Here is a 26,960-nt window from a genome sequence, read left to right as displayed (position 1 = left end):
TTTTTGCCCAGAGTTCTGCTTTAAATATATGGTGTATTAAATGATCTTTTTGATTTTCTGATCCTATTTTCTTTTAGTATCAATCAGCAATACGATTGTTTATATAAAATCATTTTGTGTGTGGCCTCAGCAACACTGCCTGCTGCTTTTCAAAATGACAATATTTTTTTCTTTTTATGTGATACAATATGCAGAGTGAGAAAGAGGAAAGAGCAGAGGACCCAGAGGGTAGCATCCAAAGCAGTGAAGAAAGTCCAAGTCACCCAGGTGGGAGTGATATCCCCAGCATCATCCATGCTTCACATTCTCCCTATCTTTCTCTTTCACCTCGTCTCACCTTGTCTATTTAATGCCTTCACATTTTTCTCTCTGAACTTATTGATCTCTTCATTCCTTTCAGTGTTTGCAGATGAGGCTAGCATAAGTGAAGATACCCGCAGCATGTCGGTGAGTAATCGTCAGGCAAAAGTGATTTCATACTGCAGATTCATCCAATTTACCTGCATGTCTGTGTACACAGAGCTTGGTGTCAGCTGGCAAGACAAGAAAGGAGATATCGCCCATGTATTGCTATGTGGCTCTATACAAGTTCCTACCTCAAGAGATCAATGACCTTCCTCTGCAGTAAGTACCTGATACTGTGTCTTTCATGTCTGTAATTTAACCACTGAATCTTTAAATGGTCCTTCATCCTAATGTGTACTTCAACTTCTACTAAATACCTGAAATAAATAAATAGTACAGGTATTTTTGAATTCTTGAAGCTGAATGCATGACATTATTTAAATTACATACTAAACCCGGCCATACATGGTTTGAAATTTGACCGGTCCCTGCTGAGCCGGATGAATATTGATCCATGTATGGGCAGGCTGATTGTACATAAGTCGATCCATCGTTTGACTTGGGTACAACCAACCTGTCGGATTTTTGGCATGTGATTACTGCCAATGGCTATAGCCTTTTGCAATAATCATTATGTTCTGCGCTCCTGAACTGCTGTGCTCTGAGGAAGGGGGGACTTACCCCTCAAAACGCGTCAGCTGGCAGTGATTCCTATGTTTTCCTCTGTGACCTCTGGAGAATTGTTCATTTCGGACTGAATGCTGCTATCCGATGACCACTTATTACCAAAAACATTACAAATGTTTTTATCACACTATTGGAAGCTTTTTTCATTTCATGTTCACTGTTGGGAATACCCTCCCTTATTGAGTGCTGCTGAGAGCCGATGTTTGATTAACCCTGGTGGGTTTGAAACAGCTTGTGTGCCGAGCATGAGAATGCAAGGCATATCTTTTTGGTGAGTGCGATTTCAAAAGGCAGTGGATCACGGTCACATTTTGGTGTGGTGGAAGACATCTTTATATCGTTCTGGTTTAAGAAGATTATTCACTTTTTAAGAACTTCATCACTATGCATGGACGTTTAACATTTTCTTGATAAGTTCTGGACACTTTGACATGTGGATATTGTTTTTGACACTTATTATCAGACACTAAGTGTACGATTTACTGTCACTAGTTTTTTAATTTATTGTTTGATCAGTAATTATTTTGAGTTTCTGTCTGATTCATATATATGCAGTGCCACTATTTTTTCATTTAAAATACTATACCAATCATTATGTTCTGCCGACCAGGAATGCTCCCCACTCCCCCCTTCCCCGCCGGCAGAACACAATAGTGATATAGGAGTCATTCCTCCATCAACACTGAATCAAGTCATTTTCTTGTCTTTCACCCATGGTGAAAGGTAAGAAAATCAAATCATCTATGGGCTGCCTTAGATTGGTTCAGCTCGGCACAATGTAAGTACGCATATATCATACCTGATGTGCCACAGCGGAAGCAGAAAATTGCTGTAGTAGTAAGCACTAATACAGTTATAGCTGCAATCTGCTTGGTCCTACTGGGGATCTAAGCGAGCAGCTTCCCCTCTGCACACTGACCGGGGGTGTGTGTTGGGGTCACTTACTTAGCATTGCTGCAATTCACAGAACACCTTTTTTTTATTCATTGACTACTAGGTGTTCTCCAATTGGGAAATGAGGAAAGGAATGGTAATAATCCTACAATTTCTACCTTGTCCAATCAGAGACTGCCTTTTATTAATTTAAAAAAATTCAAGGCATTCTTTGAATAGCAGCAGTGCCTAGTAAGTGACCCTATGTGGTCAGTGTGCAGAAGGGAAGCTGCTCACACAGAACCTGAGTAGGACCATGAAGATTAAGACAATTACACGCGCCGGCATATAACACGCACCCCAAGTTTAGGAGGGAATTTTAAGGAAAAAAACTTTTAGGAATAAAGTTTAAGGAAGAAAAACTTACATTAAAATGCCCATCAATGCAGCGTTATCAGTGTCCATCTGCAGCCTTGTCAGTGTCAGTGCAGCCTTGCTCCAGTGTCTATTGCAACCTTGTCAGTGCAGCTTTGCCCCAGTGCAGAATTGTCAGTGCAGCCTTGTCAGTGCAGCTTTGCCCCAGTGCAGCCTTGTCAGTGCAGCCTTGTCAGTGCAGCTTTGTCCCAGTGCAGCCTTGCCCCAGTGCAGCTTTGCCCCAGTGCAGCCTTGCCCCAGTGCAGCTTTGTGGGATCGCCGCGATCCCTGCCCACATACACAGCCGTGTGTAAATTCAAATATGGCGCAGAGACTGCAGGGACTCGTCGGAGCCGAGATACACATACCCGAGAGTCCTCGGCTTTTCTCGGCGCCGCTTACAGTCCCGCCCAGTCCCGCCCTATAGGTGGACTCTATTACTAATTAGGTGACTTCTGAACGCAATTGGTTCCATTCGATTTTAGTTAGGGATATCAGAATAAAGGGGGCTAAATACAAATGCTTTTCACATATTTATTTGTAAAAAAATTTGAAAACTATTTATCATTTTCCTTCCACTTCACAATTATGTGTCACTTTGGATTGGTCTTTCACATAAAATCCCAATAAAATACATTTACATTTTTTTTTCCAATTTTTAACAGATGTATATCCAAGAATAAAGCAAAACACTTATCAAACACCAACACAATTTGCCATTATTATACCCCCTCCACTCCCCCCTCCTTCCTACTTTTTTTATTTTTACTTAACTTCTGCAGTGACTCCCATCCTCTCCCCCAAATATACCAGGAACCTAAGTGAGTGCATGTAGGGTCACAAATGTGATAGTGACATTCAAAACACAAAAAAAAGAAATATGTAATCATACATATAAAGAATGTATGTGAGCAATACCAGCCACAAGAGTACTGTAGCTCATAGATGTGAAGGTCATAAACTATGTTAGTGACAAACATGTATCTGTAAATCACACTGACTGCGACATCAAAGATATAAAACCCCAAAAAATTGAATACCTACTTTGCCATAACCAAAATCCAATGGGGACCACATTTCAAATTATAGATAAGTTTGTACCCCATTGGAGAGGAGAGTCCAGTGTAAGAGGTGTATCCAAGTTGGAAACTTTTTGGATACACCAATTAAAATATCACACACCCCATGGATTAAACATCCTGAGTATTTCCATCTTTTGTTTTTGCATTGAAGATGCATTTGGGGTTTGAGGGGGTTCGCATTCACATGTTTACCCCCATCTTTTGAGAGTGTCTATGAGATCTATAGGGACATACAATAATATTTTTTGCCCGCTTCATAGACATAACCACTAAGAGATTTCTGCATTTTTTTATGCATTTTTTTTAAGCTCTTTTGGCCTTTATACTCGGTTTGGATAATACTGCCGATTTTTACTCCATTCGGATGTTACCATAGTCTTTGCCCATGTCTATGGAATATGTTGTTTTGTTATGTTCTTCCACTCATTAGCATTATGAAGATTAGACACCCCCGACAATGTCCACACAGTTATCTATTAATATGGAGACTTAGTGTGCTATGCATATTATTCCACCATACATTCTCTGAATCACTATCATGCATATTTCTTCATCATGTATTGTTTGAATTACTGCTTGCTACACACGAATATATTTCTGTGTATAAGTGTATAATTCTTTTGTTCTCATTACATTATTTGTTTTTAGCGGGGCATTTATACGTGTATGTAACTGTATCGCCTGGCATAATGTCCTTGTTCGGATGTGCACCTTGACTGCCTGTAATCCACATTACTGTTTCATTGCTAATTTACATCCAGGCCAAATGGTGGTTCACATTCTCTGTGTCTACCTATTTTAAACTCATTTCCGGTTCTAGCGAGTACCTGGAGCGCTTTTGCATTCCAAATCGAGTGTGAACCAGTTCCTGCTTCCTGACTCCGATGATACTGACTCTCTGAACGCATATAATAACGTCATCGTGCAAATGTCTGATCACGTGGTTGTCACGTGACCATTCTCACTGACGAGCATTTGGGAGGTGTTGATTGGAGTGCGATATAGAGGCTTGGTTCTTGATCAACTCCGCTCGCACACCATTGGCCAGTTAACTCGTCACATAATTGCAGACTGGTATGGATGCCAACGAACCCGGAGGTCAGGCCGCACACAATTCTGATCAGGTGTTTTAATGGCTTTTATTCATTTCTATATATATGCGCAGTTGGTGGCAGCAGAAGTCAGCAGAAGTCTAAGAGGACGAAACCACTTGGGTTTTATTTGCTACCCCAGCCACCTTTTACTGCGCTGTTTAGTTCAATTGAACCAAATTTTTACCGCCCATATTTTTATTATATGTTGGAAAAACCTTTTATACCAATACATTTTCCACTCTTATCAGATTTACACCATGTGGAGGTTTTTCTTTTTCTCCTTGTTACATTATGAGAATTGTCGGTGAGTAAGTGGAGCTCGGTGGGTGATTCAAGCCAGCCCCTGAACAGGAAACCAAGCCAGCAAGAAGTCCGGGTTTGATCTATCTCCTCCAGTGGTGAGTAAGTTCCCAGGCTCTCCTTCCCTACCAAGCACATCCGCTCTATTGAAATCAGATCCATCCTCACCGATTGACGCTATAAGCTTATCTGACTCACCGCCAACGGCCTGTGAGTCCACCACTTATGGTAAGGGCATAGCATTGTTCTTTACTTGAAGCTTGGTTTGGAAAAGATAGTGTCTCACACGTCAGCACATCTCTTATACCAGTTTGAGAAGCATTTAAGATTATAATGCCCCGTACACACGATCCGAAAATCGTACGAAAAATGCCGCATTCGAATCGATCGTACGATAATCGGATCGTTAGTACAGAGCTTTCGAGAGTCGATCAGGACAGTTCATCCGATATTATTCTATCGGACATGCACGGAAATTTTTTTCGTACGATGCCAGATCGTACGATTTTCGTTTCATCAGTACACCTATCATTCGAAAATGCAATACAAATGCATTACAACACATGACATCACTTCCGAATTTTTATGCTGTCGTACGGGAATTTTCTTGACTTTAGTAAACTCATCAGATTCGACGTGAGATCAGTATGCAAAAAAAAACGGCCGATCGTTCGTCCGATAATCGGATCGTGTGTATGGGGCATAAGTATCAACAGCACCATATCTCCACCTCCATGAGTCTTCACCTTGTAGATGGATATGGACTATAGATGCACCATATTATACCCACGTGTTAATTTTTTTTTTTTTGTATTATTATGTCATTGTGATGCACAGGACTATTCACTTTGGTTTATCGATCTCACCTTTTATTCAATTCTTTTGGGTTTTATATCTTTGATGTCGCAGTCAGTGCGATTTACAGATACATCTTTGTCACTAACATAGTGACAAAGAGCTACAGTACTCTTGTGGCTGGTATTGCTCACATACATTCTTTATATGTGTGATTACATATTTCTTTTTTGTTTTGTGTTTTGAATGTCACTATCACATTTGTGACCTTACATGCACTCACTTAGGTTCCTGGTATATTTCATTAGCGCCACACATTAGTGATTTATTTATATTTTACAATTAGTCTGATTGTGGTGTTGGCTGCTTTTCATTTAGAGTTGGCGCGGCATTTCCTTCCACTTACTTGTATTCCATATTATAAGTCTCATCCACTTTCTTACACCAACTCCACATAGTAGGGCTTTTTATCTCCTGCCACTGTCAAGGTATTAGACTTTTTGGCTGCGTTCATTAGATGGGGAACCAATGTTCTCATGTATTGTTTAATTGGCATTCTCAATGCATGAAACAAACACCTCCAAGGTTCCTCTGGTATCTCTATATTGGTAATCTCCTTGATTACCGGCTGCAACACCTCTCTCCAGTAGTTTTTAATTTTTGGACACTTCCACCATATGTGGTCCATCGTTCCCACTTCCCCACATCCCCGCCAGCATAATCGTGCTAAGCATTTGTATTTCATTTCTATGGTGTTGCTATCAATTGCTGTGATATGTGTCATCTTGAGAATTTTCCCCAAATCTTGGTCTTTCTCTCCCTTGCCCAATTCTTCTTCCCACTTTATTATGAATGGCGGTATTTCCGACCCCTTCAGTCCCACAAGCACTTTATAGATCCCCCTCTTTGTTCCTGCTGCCATACATAACCGCTCAAACGGCCGTAGATCCTCCTCAGATCTTACTGGTTGAGGCAATGATGTAACAAAGTGTTTCAGCTGGGAGTACCCCCATTCATCAATTACCATTAGGTCTTTTTTATATTTTAAGTCCTGTAACATGTGTATTTTATCTTTCACCGTGATGTCTTTTAATTGTGCGTCTTCTTCTTTTATCCATTCTCCAAACAATTTCCCCTTCCCCGGTGGAAAAAAATGTGTTTCTTTTAATGGTATCAGGTGAATTAAATTCCCATTTTTCCTTTACGTGCATCAAATCCCAAATTGCCAATATTTTATTTGTTATTACATGTGTGTTTTCACTCATTTCCCTATACTCAGGTGGTATCCATATTATTTTCCCCAGTGCTACGTTGCTAATCAGGTTTTCCAATTTAACCCATCTTTTTTCCTTATTCATTTTTACCCATTTTAACACCCGTGATAATAGTATTGCGTAGTAATTTTTGAGATCCGGCACCCCCAGCCCCCCTTGCTTTTTATCTTTATTCAATACCGAGAGGCTTATTCTCGGCTTCTTTTTCTGCCATATAAACTTAAGTAGTAACATTTTTAGTGTACTAAAATATGCTTGTGGGAGGGGGATTGGAAGCATTTGCATTTTATATGTGTATCTTAAAGATATTTATCCTTCCTAACCAAGAGAGGTGTCCCGTTGCAGTTTTATTAATTTCTGTTTTTATTTCAGAAGCGGGATAAAATTTGCTTGATATATGCTTGCTTGTCTCTTCAGACGGTGTTATTTTTACTTCTAAATATTTTAATTCCTTTTCTCACCATATAAATGGGAACTCTTGTTGGAATATCTGCACGTCCTGTTTCCTCACATTGATATTAAGAATCTCTGATTTAGAGGGGTTCATCTTAAAGTTTGATATCTCTCCATAGGCTTTTAGTAGCTTCATTAGATTGGGCAGGGTTACTCTAGGTTTGGTGACGTAGAGCTAATTTATGCTCCTCATCCCCTATCGTAATCCCCCCTATATCTGTGCTCTGTCTGATCCCTACCAAAAGTGGTTCCAGCGACAGAACAAACATTAGAGGGGACAGCCCTGTCTTGTTCCGTTATGCATCTCGAAGGGCATAGATACTGCCCCATTAACCTTTACCCTAGCTGTTGGATAATTATACATTGCTTCAATCCAATTGGTCATCTTTGGGCCTACTCCCATTACCTCAATGTCTTCATCATGAATCCCCAGTCTACCCTATCAAGCGCTTTCTCAACATCTAATGAGAGTAGTAGCCCTGGGAACCTACTTTTTTAATATCCTTCACCAGTAACAGTGTTCTAATCCCATTATCTCTCCCTTTCCTTCCTGGGATGAATCCGACCTGGTCCACATGAACCAGGTCGTTCATTAACATTTTCATGCTACTAGCTAATACTTTGGCAAATAGGTTCATATCTGCGTTTAGCAGCAAGATAGGTCTGTAACTTGGTCACGTCTTTCCCTTCCTTTGGAATGATAGTAATGACAGCCGCTAGGGTGTTCCTTCTCATTTCCCATCTTGTTCATATCCCATTCAAATAGGTGCATAGTCTGGGGATTAATATTTCCTTGAACTTCTTATAGTAAAATGTTGTCAGCCCATCTGGGCCAGGACTTTTCCCTGAGGCTGTTTCTTTTAAGATCCGGCCTATCTCTTCTTCTGTAATAGGTCCTTCTAGGGCGCTTAGTCTGTGTTCTAGGATTTTATTTAGGCTCACTTCCCTCAGAAAGGTTTTCATTTTCTCTATCCTCTCCTTTTCATGCTCTGGAGTCTGTTTCCTATCTTCCGCTTCTTTTACCTGGATTAGTTCTTTGTTTAATCTCCATAAATTTGCCCTATTTTGCGTCCCGCTTATCTTCATTTTCATAGTCACTGGGGCATGGTCTGAGAAGGATGTAACTTCTATATTTGTACTAATCACATACTCCAATAGCCTATGTTCAATCAGGAAATAATCAATTCTTGAGTATGTCCCGTGTACAAGGGAGTGGAATATATAGTCTCGTATTTTAGCATGCTGTATCCTCCATGGATTCATCAGCTGGTTCTGATGCAATTTCTTTTTTAGTATCTTCAGTTGAGCATTCCCAGTCCCCTGTACCCAGAATGTACTATCAATCTCGGGTTCCATAGCGGAATTGAAAATCACCTGCCATTATTACTCCACCTTTTTTAAACTCCATTAGTTTCTCCATAACCGCTTTTAAATATTATAATGGGTTCTCATTTAGGCAATAAATGTTTGCCAGAGTGCAGTCCACCTCATTTAGTCTTCCGCTCAGGAACAAATAACTCCCTTCAGTGTCCACTAACCTCTCCTCTAGGGTAAACCTTACCCCTCTGGCAAAACCGATGGCCACTCCCTTAGCCCGTTTTGTTGTGAAGTCTCCGTAAAACCATTTTGGAAAATCCTTTGAGTTTAATTTTATGGTTGTTTCATGGGAGATATGGGTCTCCAGCAGGAAGACTACCTCTCCAGAGAGTTGGTTAATTTCTCTTAATATATTATTTCTTTTTATATATGTATTTAACCCACGCACATTGTACGTCAGAAAGTTCACCGTTGTCATCTTTTCTCGCTGGGCTCCCTTCTCCTAATCCTGTCTTCTTTGCTCCTCCTGACTCCTAGGTCGGTGTAGTTATATCCACTTACCGGGGATTTCTGTTTTAGGGGGGGTTCAGCGAGCCAAAAGGAGTCAATAGCTTCACGGCACTCCTTTATTTGATTCTGAAAGGTTCTTCTTCTATCCCCCCTCCCCCCTCCTTTTGGGGAATTTTGGTCATCTCATGACCAATGATCCAAGCCATTCCACTCCAACCTGCCTTGCAATTCTCTCCCCTTGAGGTTGAGCTCTGAGTTAGCACTCCAATCAGAGCCGCTACCCTCTATACTTAGAGGTGCTCCCAAGCCCACCCAGCTCCCCCAGTCCCGTTTTTCTTCTTTACGTTATTTTCTTTTACTCTCACCACCCTCATCCGCCCTCCTCCATCGATGCTCTTCTTTTCATTCTATGTTTTCTTCTTTGTTGAGGCTTTGTCTTCTTTGTTATGACCGGGTACCACTGTTGCTGTACCTCACTACATAATGGTCTTTACAGAATTTATCAGTTTCTTCTGGAAACCTTAAGGTTGCTGAACGACCATCCTTACACCCTATTAAACAGGCCAGGAAGCCCCATGAATAATGGATCCCGTGATTCTTCATTTGTTCTAGTAAGGGTTTAAATACTCTTCTCCTTGCTAATGTTTCTGCCAGATCTGGAAATACCTGTAATGCTGTTTCTTCATGTTTTGCGGGGTGATTCGTTTTAAGGCCTTCCCATATCTGTTCTTTATCTTTGTAATTATGGAATCTCGCAATCACGTCTCTTGGGACTTCTCCTGCCATGTCCGGAGTTTTCTTATTCTGTGTACTCTTTCAAACATAATTTTTTCTGTCGTTGATCTTCCCAACAATGGGCCAAATACTTTGTCCATTTTATCTTGTAAGACTTCTCCCTGTGGTTCAGGTAGGCCCCCAATTCTTAAGTTTTTCCTTCTATTGCGATTTTCCTGATCTTCTATTTTATACCTCATATGCCTCTGCTCTCACTGCAACCCTCCATCTGTTCCTTGAGTTCTCTCATTTCTACCACTTGTTTATCCAATTTTTCCTGTCTTTCTTCCACTCTTTTTAGTATCTGATTCAGGTCTCCATGTAAGGTTGCCATTTCCCCTTTTAGAGATAGTTCCAGTCTGTAGAACATTTTTGCCATTTCGCCCATAGTTGGAAGTTGGCTTTTTGTTCTTAATTCTGCATATATATATATATATATATATATATATATATATATATATATATATATAAAAATATTTTATAATTTTTTTATATTCTTTTTGTAATTTTTTTTAAAAAAATTCTATGGGTATCATGTAGTGTGGTCGATTTTTCTTCTTATATGGTATTTATCGATACAAATCCTGCATTTTTTATTCATATGGTAGTTTGTACTCTAACCACAAGATGCCGCCACGTCCTACAACCACCACTGCTCCGTCTCTACATTTTGATTAATATTCACCCTATTTTAATTATTTCTTATTATGACTTTGGTCAATGAGATTTTTTATCTTTATATTTTTGTTACTCGCTATTATATCTCTAAGTATATAAATTCTTTTGAGATGTGTTGGTTCTGGTTCGGAAGCTCATAGTTCCGGTCCTTGGAACGCATCTGATTTCTGCCTGTCTAGCTTCCTTGTTCCTATAAATACACCTCCGTCTGCGTCATAGCCACGCCCCTGAAGACGCATGTTGATGATGAAGCGTTGGGCGATGTCAGAGACTGGCGACGCAGGACGCGATTGGACGGTGACACGGCGGCCATCTTTGTGGTTAGAAGCGTTGGACGCTTCACACTGCTGTATACCATCTTGCTTAATGTGAGTTTGTTTTACCATTTATATAAATAAAATTTCTTTGGTAATGGATTTTGCGCAATGAGCGTTCTCTTTTGATTCCCCATATACTATGACTCTTGAGGTGCACACGCCCACTGGAACATACTTGGTTTAACATCCTGCTGCAAAGAGGAGACCTTAAGCTTTCTATCTAGTCCAGAGGTGAATGAATAAGTTTGTGCCATTCCACTAGAGGATCGTCTGTATACCCCAGGAAGATTGCCTTTGCTATCTATTTTCAACACATGTGTATAACCCATACACTGATGGTAAGGGTCAGTTTGTTATGGTGATGGTGTCTATATCTCCTTTTTGAGTTTTCTTCCATAATGGATCTCGTCCAATAGAGGGTTGTTATTTCCCCCTGACGGAGAGGACTTTGTTTTTGTTTATATATTGGGACATTATCACTAGCGCTGCACCTTTTTCTTATTATCTTTTTAATTGTATCCAGCAATTTTTGTGCCAGCAGCTTTTATTTTATGTCATATTAAGCACAACAGATTCTGTTTTTATGTTTATTGGTGTTGCCCAGGTATGTCTTTAAGGGTATGTCTTTAGGGGTGTTTTTACAGTTCCAACAGTTTACAGTTCCACCAAGAATAGTAGGAGACAACTGTAATCTTACTGAGGTCTAACTCCTGACTTACTGCCAGGTCTTACCGTCCAACTGATCCCGGGGCCCCCTTCTCATATATGGGAGGTATATAGGGGTATATAAAGGTATTTAGTGGTATGTAGAGGATGTAGGAAGGGGGTCCACCATGAGTGAGACTTCGCAAGTAAGTAAGACCTCTCTCACTGCTTATTGTCAGGGACTAGGCATATCTTCATGGGTAGGTTACAGTCCAACAGTAATTTTATAGTAACAAACTTGACTCACCCCCTTTGCAGCTGGAGTCTCGCTGGTGCCAAACTCAGGAATCTCTGTTCTACTCAAGCTATTCCTTCTGGTGGACTGTCTGCTGCCTCCTCTCTATACCTGAAGCGGTGCTAGGTTCAGGTCCTGGGCTGGGAGCCGGTAGCTAGTATCCAGAGGGTGAGAGTGGGGGTCATCCCTTTCCCAGGACCGTTAAACCCTGCCAGGTTTGAGCTTGAGGCTATCGCTCCTCTGTTGCCGTCTCTATGAGCAGCGTTTTTTTCTCTCTCTCTCTCTCTCTCTCTCTCTCTCTCTCTCTCTCTCTCCATCTCCATCTCTCTCTCTCTCTCTCTCTCTCTCTCTCCATCTCTCTCTCTCCATCTCTTTCCTCTCACTCTTCCCCTTCTCTGGTCTCTGGGTCTCGCCGCACACTCAATCTCTCTCTCATTCTCTCACTCCCGTGTCCCTCGCCGCGGTTTCCAAATGCCTCGAGACTAGCGTGCACCGGGCCGTCCTTGGTGGGATTATCAGGTACAGGGGCACTGGGGGGAACGAGGAAGGGGGGATGCCGGGCTTCTTACCTTGCTGTCCACATACGGGTGGAGGGCTTTCTGGAGCTCAGCAGCAGCTCCCGACCGGTGCCAATACCTGGCTTTTTGGTTTTAACCTTAAACTACGTAGAGGGTTCTTTACTGTAAGAGCGGTACTGTAAGAGCGGTACTGTAAGAGCGGTACTGTAAGAGCGGTGGTCTCAGCGGGGAGCATTGATAGCTTCAAGAAACTATTAGATAATCACCTGAATGACCGCAACATACAGGGATATACAATGTAATACTGACACATAATCACACACATAGGTTGGACTTGATGGACTTGTGTCTTTTTTCAACCTCACCTACTATGTAACTATGTAACATGACAAAATGTGGCAAAGGGGTGTGAATACTTTTTAAAGGCACTGTAAGTATGCAATATAGATAATTCCTGGAGTTTAGCTTTAGCCACTTAAATTAGACTGGCGGACTGCCCCCTTCTCTGTAATACTCCACGGGCAGCCGGACGGGCAGGAAAGTACAAGTGCCATATGATGTATAGGAATGTGTCATGAGTGGATCATGGTATATAATTAAAAAGGTTTATTAATAATAATAATAATAATAATAAAACATGATAAGAGGTTGGAATTAGTGAAATAAGAACAATTAAACAACAACAGTAAAGGTATATGGGAAAAAATATAACCCTGCATGTGGAGATACTTACTGGAGAGTGATTCTATATGGGGGATATTATTCTTTCTTAAGACCATAAGGGTCCTGTGGAAAAACATATGAGAAAGGGAAGTTGTTAATTATTACAGTTTTTGTCATGCCTAATAATAAAAATAAACATAATAAACAGCTGGTGGATAAATATTGTTTTATGGAAACGTTTCTATGCATAATGATAAACCTAGATGGACATATTTATAATAGATAGACATGCATATAGGCTTCTTAGGTATTGTTGTTATGTTGGGGTATATGAATGAGAACACACGGGGGGGGGGAGTGAAAGTAGAGTAGTGACTGAAATGTTTTTAACGCTGAGTTGATGGCAAAAGTTATGTAATGGTCTTGGTGGGTTTGAGTTTACTTGGTGCAATGTGACTTTTAATGTTTCTGGCTTTTCTATATGTGATTTTAGGTACACTAGAGAGAGATGGCTGCAAAAAGGGATCTTCTAGTAATATCCCCCAATGTTTCCAGAAGATACGTTCCATCTTTTTGTGCTGAGCGTGGAATTGGGTAATGAACCTGGTAGTTTGGGGTTGGGTGGAGGAGGTAAATTGAAGATGAGAGGGGTCTCCCTTGCTGGGGGTGAGTGGGTCATCCAAAAAACTTGCAAAGGCCTTGTCTACTATAGATAACGGATATCCTTTTTTATGGAATTTGAATTTAAGGAGGTTGCCTTGAGTGGCATAATCTGTGCTGCTGGTGCAATTATGTTTGAGATGACTGAACTGGCTTCTGGGAATGTTAGCTATCCACCTTGTGTGATTGCAGCTGCGGAAATGTGGATAAGAGTTTCCTGCAGGGGGTTTTACATGATTTTTGGTGTAGATGGCGCTATCAGTATGACAAAATTCAATTCAAGGAAAGCCAAACTATCGGGGCTACAGACAAAAGTGAAGGCGAACCCCAGGTCATTGGCTTGACTGTTCTACCAATGACCTAGGTCTGTCCCAGATGACAATTATGTTGTCTATGTAGCGTCCAAAGAAAACAATATGTCTAGAGTAAGGGTTGTTGCTCCAGATGAATAAATCCTCCCACAGTCCCATGGCCAAGTTGGCATAACCTGGTGCAAATTTTGCGCCCATAGCTGTACCCTTGGTCTGTAGGTAGAACTTGGTATGAAATAAGAAATAATTATGTGTTAAACTAAAATGTGTGGAATCCAAAATAAACTTACCCTGTTTGAAATTGATGAGTGGATCTTGTGTCAGAAAGTGTTGTACTGCCCTTAGGCTGACATCATGGGGGATGAATGTGTAAAGGAAATTTAAGTCCAGGGAGAGGTGGGTTCTCAACTATAGGCTTGGAGGTTTATCTAGCAAATGTATACCTTCGCGTATGTAGGTTGGTAGATTTTGAGCAAGAGGCTATAAGAAGTGGTCAATATAGATGGAAAAGAAACGGGTGATGCTCTCCATGGCAGCAACGGTAGGGGGTCCAGGAGGGTTTTCTAGGTCTTTATGGATTTTAGGGAGGTGGTAGAAACATGGAGTATGGTAGTATTCTCTGGACAGAAAGAAAGCTTCAGCTTTGTTGATGATACCATCACTGAGAGCTTGTTTAACTAGTGTCTGGGCTTCTGCACAGAACTGGGAAAGTGGGTCACTGGGAGGCAGATATAGGTGCTTTTTTTCTGATAGGATACTGTGTGCTTCACTAAGATAAGTGTCCCTATCTTGTATTACAATGCCACCTCCCTTTTCTGATGGTTTTATGATAATGGTGGTATTATTAATTAGACTATTAAGGGGCGACCTTTCTTGTGGAGTGAGGTTGTGCACAGGTGGATGGGAGGTAGTTAGTTTACAAATGCGTTTGATCTCAGAGTATCTACCTACACTAGTAAAAACTTTGTATGAAGGAACCCATCACATGAGTAGGATTAAATATAGACTTAGGCCGAAAAGCGGTGTGTTGCACTGGAGGGGAAGCGGGGAGGTGCTGTGTGAGGTATGTGGTATACGTATTCTCACCATCATTGTAGAGTTCTTGCAGTATGGCTAGGCAGGATGTGTCCATAGTGTTGTCTAATATGGGGTCCTCTGTATTGGTGTCCACTTCTGGGCTTTTGGTGGTCTTTTTGGCAGCCTGAATATTATAGAAGCGTTTTACTGTTACGCTCCGGTCAAATTTATTTAGATCCAGGAATAGAGTGAAAGAATTAGGGTGTGTGGTAGGGGCAAAATTAAGATCTTTATTTAGTAGAGAAGTCTCATCTGGAGTTAAGAGGCGGGAGGAGAGATTAAAGATCTTTACAGTTTGGCTACTTTGTCTTTGGGTTTTGTGTCTTCTTCTCCCCTCCTCGTCTGCCTCTTCTAGTTTTCTTTTTAGGACAGATTGGGGGGGTCAAGACTAAAAAAGATTGATGATTGCTTTTGGTTTGCTGATGGTGTGAATTGTTGGTATTGTGAAGGAAAAGAGGTTGGGGAGCGCTAGATAATAAACAGGAACAAATATTTGTAAAATTAAAAATTCCCTTAAATGTAAATATAATCGAATAAAAATAATAATAATACCAGCCTGCTTATATATCTATTGTGAACAAAATTCAAAAACTAAATACCAGTGAACAATGATAATTGTGCAATCGTAACATATAGTGTCAAAGAAATAAAAAATAATTGTGTATCAAATATAAATTGACATCAATAACAAAGTCCATCCAAAATTGGTGTGAGATCCTGATGTAAATCTTTGATAACAAAACGTGAGCAGCAAAATCCCTTCACCATCACTGAAAAAACACACACCAATGTGCTCATGGAAATGGATGTCCGCTTACCAGATGAAGTTGACCAATTTAATTAAAAAAAGGTCAAATAGGCTTTAGCAAGATATTGCTTGCTGCAATGGAAAAAAATGTACCCGGCTCTTGTCCTCACATCACAGGATCTCACGTATGGGATATAAAATAGATGGAGAGGAACCGAACATAGTGTAACACCATTTATTTAAGAAAACAATAAAAACAGAACATAGCCAAATGGCTACTCACATAGAAGGTGCCATCGCCCGGCACTGAGGCTGAAAAGCGTATCTGGGAATGGAGAAATCCAATCTGTGGGAGAGATTTCCCAGATGATCTCGGCAACGGCGTGCGTTCCACTCTCCCATACGTGAGATCCTGTGATGTGAGGACAAGAGCCGGGTACATTTTTTTCCATTGCAGCAAGCAATATCTTGCTAAAGCCTATTTGACCTTTTTTTAATTAAATTGGTCAACTTCATCTGGTAAGCGGACATCCATTTCCATGAGCACATTGGTGTGTGTTTTTTCAGTGATGGTGAAGGGATTTTGCTGCTCACGTTTTGTTATCAAAGATTTACATCAGGATCTCACACCAATTTTGGATGGACTTTGTTATTGATGTCAATTTATATTTGATACACAATTATTTTTTATTTCTTTGACACTATATGTTACGATTGCACAATTATCATTGTTCACTGGTATTTAGTTTTTGAATTTTGTTCACAATAGATATATAGGCAGGCTGGTATTATTATTATTTTTATTCGATTATATTTACATTTAAGGGAATTTTTAATTTTACAAATATTTGTTCCTGTTTATTATCTAGCGCTCCCCAACCTCTTTTCCTTCACATTTATGCATTTATGGAATTTTCCATTTTTTGTTTAAGGGTGTAGCTGCTTCACTTTTATTCCTTCACTTTTATTTTTTACAAATTTATTATTTTTATATGTGGCGCGGAATTATTCACTATTGATTCAATTGTTGGTATTGCTCTATGGTAGATGAAAGTGGGTGATAGGTGGCCAGTCTGACTGTGCACCCCATATCTTGGTTGGGGGCCTCAAGGTTGGGGGTGTCTGGAGACACCATGGTGGGTGTATAGGTAGAGGGTGGAGTAGACTCCTTCTGGGGGGGCTCCTTTACTTTTCCTGTACCTCTTGGGTTTAGGAGGTGATGATCAGGTATTTTCTTAACCACCTGCCTACCAGGCATTTACATCCCCTTCCTGCCCAAGCCATTTTTCAGCTTTCAGCGCTGTCGCACTTTGAATGACAATTGTGCGGTCATGCTACACTGTACCCAAACACATTTTTTATCATTTTCTTCACACAAATAGAGCTTTCTTTTGGTGGTATCTAATCACTGCTGGGTTTTTTATTTTTTACAAATAAAAGACCAAACGTTTTGGAAAAAAAAATGTTTTTTACTTTTTTCTGTCAGTAAATTTTGTGACTAAGTAATTTTTCACCTTCACTGATGTGCGCTGATGAGACAGCACTGATGGGCACTGATAGGCTGAACTGGTGGGAATTGATGAGTGGGCACTTATGGGCACTGATTAGGTGGCACTGATGAGGAGGCACTAATATGCCGCACTTATGGGCACTGATAGGTGGCACTGATGAGCACTGATAGGCGGCACTGATGGGCACTGATAGGCGGCACTGGTGGGCACTGATAGGCGGCACTGGTGGGCACTGATAGGCAGCACTGCTGGGCACTGATAGGCAGCACTGGTGGGCACTGATAGGGGGCACAGATTGGCGGTACTGATGGGCACTGATGGGCATTGATGGGTGGCACTGATGGGCGACACTGATGGGTATTGATTGACAGAAGTGATGGGCATTGATAGGCAGCAAAAAATGGTAGAAATAGGCGGAGAGGGACTATAGCGGTGCCAATAAAAGGAAAGCAACAAAGAGTACTAAAAAAGACAATTACATTTTATTACGCTTACATATATAGAAAAAAGACAAGCACATACGATTTACACACATGCAAAAATATAATTGATACAATAGATGTAGTGTAAAGTAGAGCAGGTCAGGCCTAGGTGTTATAGGCCAGTAATACAGGTTATCAATTCCTACATGTTTCGCCAAAGCATTGGCTTCCTCAGGGAAATGATATGTGCCTGTGCTAAATTTAGAAGGTTCTAAGTAAAAAATAAAATAGAGAAAACATAAGATTACAATACAATTTTGTTTGCAGGAAATACAATAAAATAAACATTTACTCTTGGAAGCATGACTTGGTAACAGACCAACCCATGTGGGGGGAGACCCAAACCGGCCACCCACGTACATACCTGACCACTCACAAGGGAGCCGAGCAGGGGGAGGCACCCCAAAAAGGGTCACCGCATCTATGGCTGTAGGGGGTAGACAGGGACCTAGCAATCAGAGGAAACATTAAAATAATTGGTATGGACCACATGGCAAAGTTTGGGATAGACGTTATCCCAAAACAAGAAAAATAGGGCTAACATAGCCTCAATAGACTTACGTTTGTGTAATAAAATCAATGTAAATGCAGGGGCGCCTGTAGCAGTATATTTACACAATAGATTGAGGTAGATCAGTTCGAATCTAGACAGTAAGAATCGTTTCAGTGTGTATGGCTCTATAGAAAGGAAACCAAAAATAACTAAACTTGAGGTATAAATAAATAACTGCCTATAAGAGTGTAAAAGGATAACTGAAGTGATGATGTGGAGAAAAAAAGCTTACCTAAATTGATTAGTGAAGACAGCAAGGCTGCCAATATACCCCTAAGGGGTATATTGAGTTGCAAAAACTGAATAAGGTGCAAGCAATTGGCAGCAATGTTACAAAGCCTGTGTAAAAAAGAAAAAACACACAGGAGGTATACAACCAAAAATAAACAACCACAATGGAAAAACTAAGCTGACCATATAGAAGGCAATGATTAACATACCCAAACAGTATGCGGCGACAGTATAGGCCCCCCTGAAGTCCAATGCCCTGTACACACGGTCGTATTTTCCGACGGAAAATGTGCGATCGGAGCTTGTTGTCGGAAATTCTGACCATGTGTGGGCTCCATCTGACTTTTTCCATCGTAATTTCCGACACACAAAGTTTGGGAGCGGGCTATAAAATTTTCCAACAACAAAATTTGTTCGCGTCAATTCCGACCGTGTGTGGACAATTCCGACGCACAAAGTGCCAGGCATGTTCAGAATAAATTCCGAGATCGAACTGTTCGGTCCGGTAAAATTAGCGTTCGGAATTGATATAGCACTTTTGTCATACTGCAATGTTTTAAATTGTTTAATGCAGCGCACTCTTTATTCTTTATAATGCTAGAAGAATGAAGTTGTTTTGCTGCTCATATTCACACAGACTTCTCACAAACTTCTTTCTTTATTATTTATCGTGATTTCATCAATATAATATTTTTATTTGTCACATCTACCGAAAAAAAAAAAATTTTTTATGTTTTTAGATTCAAAATTTTTTTGGGATTTTTTAAAATCCTGATCTTGTGATTTTTTTTTTTTTTTTTTTTTTTAACTCCAGAATAGTTTTGGAGTGTTTTGTGTGTCAAGTTACCACAACACCATTATTATCTTGTATTATTTAATCTCAAGGAGATTGAGTGGTGTTGGTGTCTCTTGTTAATTTCACATTGTGTTTTTGAAATGTACCTGCCTCCTCACAAACAAACTCCTTTTTGAATGAAAACACATAGGCGAGTATAATAGAAAAAAAAATACCTTTATTAAGGGGTCCTAACCAAACAAAGAGGAAGGCAACGCTGGATAAACAGCAAAAATCAGCGAAGCCTTTGGCCCCCAGGGCACACATCAACTATTTTAATAATAATTCAAAATTGGTGGCCTGAGGAGTCCATATATAAGGGAGTACAATCTGGTCCAGAAGTCCAAGAGATCATGAACAGCAGCAGATGACATACATGTCCCCAGGCTGTGGTCATAGAAGAGCCTGCATCTTTTGTCAGACCAGACTGAACCCAGGGCCATCACTCTCTGGTCTTCCTTAGACGCTTCCTTCCAGGCTGTGTCTGTGGTGTTGGAGGTGAGGCAGGAGGAGGAGGAGGAGGACCTGGAGGAGGAGGAGGACCATGGTTGAGCTCACAAACGTGGCTTTGGCTTGTGAGTAGGCCCCTCAATCCCTTATTTAGGGCTTGGAAGATGAGATACTCACATATTAGGCGTTGGCCCTCCTCAATTTCCAGCATTGTGCAGGCTGTTATGTATGCAAAGTCCTCTTGAACACTGTGGGGGGTTCTGAGGGCCGCAGTAGCCTTCCAATATAGGCCAATTGCTGCCTCCTCCAGGTTACTCCTCTTCCTGCCACTTTTTGGTTGAAGGCGGAGGGGAGGGACCTAGGTATCGGGCAGGCTACTGGGCCCGGCCACCTCCTGGCTGAGACTTTCCTGTGTATGAAAAAGGGACATCGTTTTAGTTTTTGGTTCATCAATCACAATCATAAATTAGTAATCCAAACTAACATAGATTTAACATCATTAATTTGACCAACAGAAATATTTTGACGAATGCTATACCTGGCTCAAGCTGGGCTCCTCCATGTATTGCTGCCTGGAAGGCCCAGGTTGGGCGTCATAAGCCTCAGCTGGGGGGAAGGAAGCGCTGAAGGAAGACTGGAGAGTGCTGGCCTGGGTTCAGTCTGACCTGCCAGAAAATGCAGTCTGTCATAGTACCACAGCCTGGGGACATAAATGTCATCTGCAGCTGCTGATCTCAGGCAATCCTGGACCTTCTTGTGCTCCCTAAGATAAGTGCTCCTCATGCCACCAATTAGGGCCTTCAAATAGGTGATGTCTGCCGTTGGGCTCACCAGCTTCACAAATTCCAGCAATTTATCCAGCGCCAGGGCCGATCCCAGACGGGGTGCAGTGCACCCGGGTGCCAGAGAGGTGGGGGCGCTGAAGCGCCAGAGTGCTCCCCTCCCTCCTCCTCCTCCTCACTGTGTCCAGAGGCGGCTCCCTCCGCAGGTCACAGTCGCCGCTGTAGTTTTTGAGGCTCAAGCGGCAGCCCGTCCCCCCCTAACTCCTCCTGTCAGAGAAGGAGAGCAGCGCCGGAGATTGGAGCGGCTGGTCTCTGTGTGGAGAGAGACCAGCCACGCAGTAACATCGCTGGGGGGGCGGTCCATGCCCGACATGTTTTTCTCCTCTGTCTTTCCTTCCTGCCCAAGCCTGTCTCCATCTGCTCTCCACCTGGGCGGCGCGGTTGCACACTGTCCTCTCCTCTCCAGCTGCCGCCCGGGTGTTTTTATGTACGCTAATGGAGGGGGGGGTCTGTCCTAAGGGGGTCTTTAATAATGGAGAGGGGGTTTCTTGGGGGGGTGTACTAATGGAGAGGGGGGTTTGTCCTGGGGGGGTCTGTACTAATGAAGGGGGGCTTTGTCCTGGGGGGGTCTGTACTAATGGAGGGGGGGTTGTCCTGGTGGGGGTCTGTACTAATGGAGGGTGGGCGGTTTCTCCTGGGAGGTCTGTACTAATGGAGGGGGGGCTTTGTCCTAGGGGGTCTGTACTAATGGAGGGGGGTTGTCCTGGGGGGGTCTGTACTAATGGAGGGGGGCTTTGTCCTGGGGGGTCTGTAATAATGGAGGGGGGTTTGTCCTAAGGGGGTCTGTACTAATGGAGGGGGGGTTTGTCCTGGGGGGTCTGTACCAATGAAGGGGGGTTTGTCCTGGGGGGTCTGTACTAATGGAGGGGGGGCTTTGTCCTGGGGGGTCTGTACTAATGGAGGGGGGGTTGTCCTGGGGGGGTCTGTACTAATGGAGGGGGGTTTGTCCTGGGAGGGTCTGTACTAATGGAGGGTGGGCGGTTTGTCCTGGGAGGGTCTGTAGTAATGGAGGGGGTTTGTCCTGGGGGGTCTGTACTAATGGAGGGGGGGCTTTGTCCTGGGGGGGTCTGTACTAAAGGAGGGGGTTTGTCCTGGGTGGGTCTGTACTAATGGAGGGGGGGCTTTGTCCTGGGGGGGTCTGTACTAATGGAGGGGGGGTTGTCCTGGGGGGTCTGTACTAATGGAGGGGGGTTTGTCCTCGGGGGTCTGTACTAATGGAGGGGGGGTTGTCCTGGGGGGGTCTGTACTAATGAAGGGGGGGTTTGTCCTGGGGGGGTCTGTAGTAATGGAGAAGGGTTTGTCCTGGGGGGGTCTGTAGTAATGGAGAGGGGTTTGTCCTGGGGGGGTCTGTACTAATGGAGGGGGTTTGTCCTGGGGGGGGGTCTGTACTAATGGAGGGGGTTTGTCCTGGGAGGTCTGTACTAATAGAGGGGGGTTTGTCTTGGGGGGTCTGTACTAATAAAGGGGGGGGTTGTCTTGGGGTGGTCTGTACTAATGGAGGGGGGTTTGTCCTGGTGGGGGTCTGTACTAATGGAGGGGGGGTGGTTTGTCCTGGGAGGGGTCTACACCCAGGAAAGTACACCCAGGACCCCAGAGGGAGAGGGCAGTGCTGGGAGAACACCATCAGAGAGAGAACCCCGCTGCCCTGCGCCACCAGAGGGAAAGCCACACAGCCTAGCGCCATCCCTGGCGGAGAAAGGAATGCAGTCATTGCAGGAATACAGATCTGGGTGCTACCCAGCGGAGTCGCCACAGGCAATTCAGAGAGAGCTGACTCCTGATCAGAGGAACCATTGCTGTATCGCTGGGTCGGGTGAGAGGGACGATTGGCCATTATCTACTAACGTCCATAGGAACTGCAGTCTCTGACCATCTCCTGTATTATATCTGCAGTCTCTGACCATCTCCTGTATTATGTCTGCAGTCTCTGACCATCTCCTGTACTATGATTGCAGTCTCTGACCATCTCTTGTATCATGTCTGCAGTCTCTGACCATCTCCTGTACCACGTCTGCAGTCTCTGACCATCTCCTGTACCATGTCTGCAGTCTCTGACCATCTCCTGTACCATTATTGCAGTCTCTGACCATCTCTTGTATCATGTCTGCATTCTCTGACCATCTCCTGTACCATTATTGCAGTCTCTGACCATCTCTTGTATCATGTCTACAGTCTCTGACTGTCTCTTGTATTATGTCTGCATTCTCTGACCATCTCCTGTATTATGTCTGCAGTCTCTGACCATCTCCTGTATCATGTCTACAGTCTCTGACTGTCTCTTGTATCATGTCTACAGTCTCTGACCTTCTCCTATATTATGTCTGCAGTCTCTGACCCACTCTTGTATCATGTCTGCAGTCTCTGACCATCTCCTGTATTATGTCTGCAGTCTCTGACCATCTCCTGTATCATGTCTACAGTCTCTGACTGTCTCTTGTATTATGTCTGCAGTCTCTGACCATCTCCTGTATTATGTCTGCAGTCTCTGACCATCTCCTGTACTATGATTGCAGTCTCTGACCATCTCTTGTATCATGTCTGCATTCTCTGACCATCTCCTGTATTATGTCTACAGTCTCTGACCTTCTCCTATATTATGTCTGCAGCCTCTGACCATCTCCTGTACCATGTCTGCAGTCTTTGACCATCTCCTGTACTATGATTGCAGTCTCTGACCGTCTCGTGTATCATGTCTGCATTCTCTGACCATCTCCTGTATTATGGCTGCAGTCTCTGACCATCTCCTGTATCATGTCTGCAATCTCTGACCATCTCTTGTATCATGTCTGTAGTCTCTTACCATCTCTTGTATCATGTCTGCAGTCTCTGACCATCTCCTGTATTATGTCTGCAGTCTCTGACCATCTCTTGTATCATGTTTGCAGTCTCTGACCATCTCTTGTACCATGTCTGCAGTTTTTGACCGTATTATGTCTAGGGGCTCCTTCTAACAGACAGCCCTCTGTGTGTGCATCAGAGAGACTCCCCTCCAGGTCTCATTAGTGTACTCCTCTTTCTGTATTTTCTTTATTGTTACGAGATCATGGGAGGATCCCAAGGTAACGAAGACTTCTAAGGGGAGCATCTCTGTGTTTAAGTCGTTGCCATAGAAACATTTGTAAAGGGGAGGGGTTGGTAAGATGACCACTCCCCTTTTGTGGGGGCGCCAGAAATATCTCTGCACCCAGGCGTCTGTGACCCTAGGATCGGCCCTGTCCAGCGCTGCCTTCCTCTTTGTTTGATTCTTATAATGTAGGTGGTTTACTTGCCACAGACAGGGCAGCTCCCTGAACATATCAATGAATATGGGTATAAACTCCTGATCATTCAATATATCCATTTTCTCTGCAAGACACAACACAAAACAAATCCTAATGTCAGGCTAAAGTCTCCTAATCTTGTCCCAATATAGGCCTCAATCTGTAAGCAGTATAGGCACAAGTTTAAATGTTACCTTCGTTATCACGATCGGCACTTCCTATACTCCTTCCTCCTTACGCTTTATATACACTGCGCATGCGTGAAACTCCACCCGCCCCTGATGTTCTTTCTAGTCTATTCCCCGCCCCTTCTCGTTCCGCGCAGTGGGGAAGAGCACATGGCGGATTGAGAGCAGGTGCGTGCTAATTACAGCAACGAGGAGGAGGAGGAAAGCCCGGAGCCAGGAACATCACGATGCCGGAGGAGACGATTTAAGGCATCAAATATGTCCTTTGTAGAGATGGTGGAGATGGTCGACATACTGAAGAGGGACGACTATGATGGGAAGTATGGACCTTACCCCAACCCCAATATCAGAAAGGCCAAGATCATGGCGAAAGTTGTGAAGAGTCTGCACCGGAATTTTGGGGTACGTTGATCCAAGGATCAACTCAGGAAGCGGTGGTCGGACCTCAAAATCAGGAAGCACGATCAGTATAGAAGGATGAGGAGAGTGCTGCAAAAAAGTAAGTAGTTGTCCTGTGTTCCTATTCTTTATTTTTATTACGTTCGTGCTGCTCCATGTGCTTTTCTTTACTGTTGTACAGTTTAAAATGGCAACTTTCATGTTCATGGACACATTATTCGTTCGTAGGAAACATTGTTCGTTCGGCCAATAAAACACCATGTTTTGTCCAGATGCATTTCAATACATTTTTTCACGCCTACTTCTCTGAAAATAATTTTGTTGTCTAGATGGGTTTGTAACTAGAATGAAATGCAAACTAGATTCTGTGTAAGGAGAGGACACTCAGCAGCTGTTTACACATCTGGACGCTGGAGCACTAGTGTGGAACACAAGAACACCCTTTTTATTAGGGGCCCCACACAGGTGCTCCAGTGGATAATATAGGGATGTCTCCCTCTGTGAAGATTGCACAAAACAGGTAAGTATTCAAACTTGACAAAGGACAAAAATATTTCTTCATCTTGGGACTCTGACAAAACAGACAATTGTACCCCACTTCCAAGCAATGTTTCATATTCCTATTTCTGTCATCAAATATCTGTGTGCTAAGTATACTTATTTTTTTTTACATAGGGGAGAAAAGACTCAGAGGACACCACTCATCAGAGGAGACAACAGGTCTCCCACCTCAGGAAGAAATCCCCCAAACCCAACCAGAGGAGGAGGAGGGAGGCGTGGTGGAAATTGTCACCACAACAGGTGAGTGTCTGCGACCACAGGCTCAGGTAAGAGATGGATGCCTGCATATTTATAATACATGGTATGTTTTTTTTTTTTTTTTATATATTTTTAGGTGATCGTGATGTTGTGGAAGAAGGTCATTTCACCAGTGAAAGTGCCCAGATCCTGATAGATAGATAGAAGATAATGGGGTGTAATAGGGACTTGGAAAACATCAAGCAAAACATCAATGATGTTCAAAACAAAATGAAGAACATCATTGATGTTTTAGGGAGAATTTAAAACCCCTAGAAATCCCTAACTTATTTCTGCTTTATTTTTTTTTTTGTTTTTTTCTGACAATTTTGTGAAAATTTTGTGACATATTATAGAAAAGCCAAATTTTGAAGATGCACACAGTGTGTCAACATGTGCTATCTGCCATCACGGGAGATCAAGGGACGTATTTTGTATGTGCAACCCCTTCCTCTCAGCTACTTTACTATTGAGGAAGGGGTTGCACACACAAAATAAGTCCCTTGATCCCCCATGATGGCAGCTAGCACATGTTGACATTCGGCAATGTGTGCGCATCTTCAAAATGTGGCTTTTCCAGGGGTGACTTCACCCCATCTGCTGAATGCAATATCAAACACATATAAATACTCATGTCTGATATTGCCTTAATTTCTAGAAAAGTTGAACTTTGTAAGTTCCAGAGTTGTGCATTTCTTGTTGGTTTTAAACATGCCTGTTTTAACTTAAAAGGCAATTTCGACTAATGTGACCTAAAAAATTGTTATACAACAAACATGTTGGTTTGTTTTAAAAAAAACTTTTAGAAATGCACATGTGATTGTGCTTTGATTAAAAAGATTGAGAATCAACAATGTGTGGCTTCTTCTTTCAATGCTCAAAAGCATTTTTTGTTGTAAAGTTGGTGTTTTTAGTGACAATGGGGGTTATTTACTAAAGGCAAATCCACTTTTCACTACAAGTGCAGTTTCAGTGCAGTCTCAGGTGCACTTTCAGTGCAAAGTGTATTTTCTTTTAGTAAATAACACCCAACAGTGCTTTACAATTTTACACAATCACTTCATTTTCAGGACTCCCCACATTTCAGTCATCTTCAGCTAAAAGAAAGCCAAGCAGTAAATCTAAGCAAATATTTGTTCAGTTTAAAATATATTTTTATTTAAAAAATGTCTCAGAAATTGTCTGGCATATTGATGGCCCCCCTACCCGCAAAGTATTCCATGTATCTTAGACGGACCTCGCGGGCACTCTGGGGGGGGGGGGGAAGCCAGGACGACCAGCATCAAGGCCATCAATTGCCCCTCCGCAGTTAGGAAAGTCCCACCGCTGGGCAAAGTGGGAGGCCACAGTCTGCCATTCTTGTGGGTTGGAAGGAAACTGTGGAGTCAAACAAGAAAAAATAATTAATCATTTTGCACAGAAACATGTAAAGCAGATTAGACACAAACATTCTTGGCCAACATCAGTATAACATTTATTTTAGGGAGTATTTAAAGACAAAGGTATAAGGTCCACCTATCAGATTCCTCCCCCCTCTCATGGGCCATTTTATAAATTTTAGGGGGGAAATGTTTTGGCCAG

At 42.4% G+C, this 26,960-nt stretch overlaps 1 protein-coding gene across 1 annotated transcript in view; it reads left to right on the top strand.

The window, feature by feature from the left end:
- Nucleotides 1–26,960, top strand: part of STAC2 (SH3 and cysteine rich domain 2) — a 1,070,413-nt gene that overhangs the window by 622,613 nt on the left and 420,840 nt on the right. Inside the window, exons 7-9 of the mRNA XM_073608324.1 lie at nt 195–267; nt 401–447; nt 521–624. Coding sequence (XP_073464425.1) covers nt 195–267; nt 401–447; nt 521–624 — 224 coding nt within the window. The remainder of the gene's footprint in view (nt 1–194; nt 268–400; nt 448–520; nt 625–26,960) is intronic.

This window comes from Aquarana catesbeiana, linkage group LG12 (genome assembly GCF_042186555.1).
Source record: "Aquarana catesbeiana isolate 2022-GZ linkage group LG12, ASM4218655v1, whole genome shotgun sequence".
Taxonomy (NCBI): Eukaryota; Metazoa; Chordata; class Amphibia; order Anura; family Ranidae; genus Aquarana; species Aquarana catesbeiana.
This window is presented reverse-complemented; position numbering and strand designations above follow the sequence as displayed.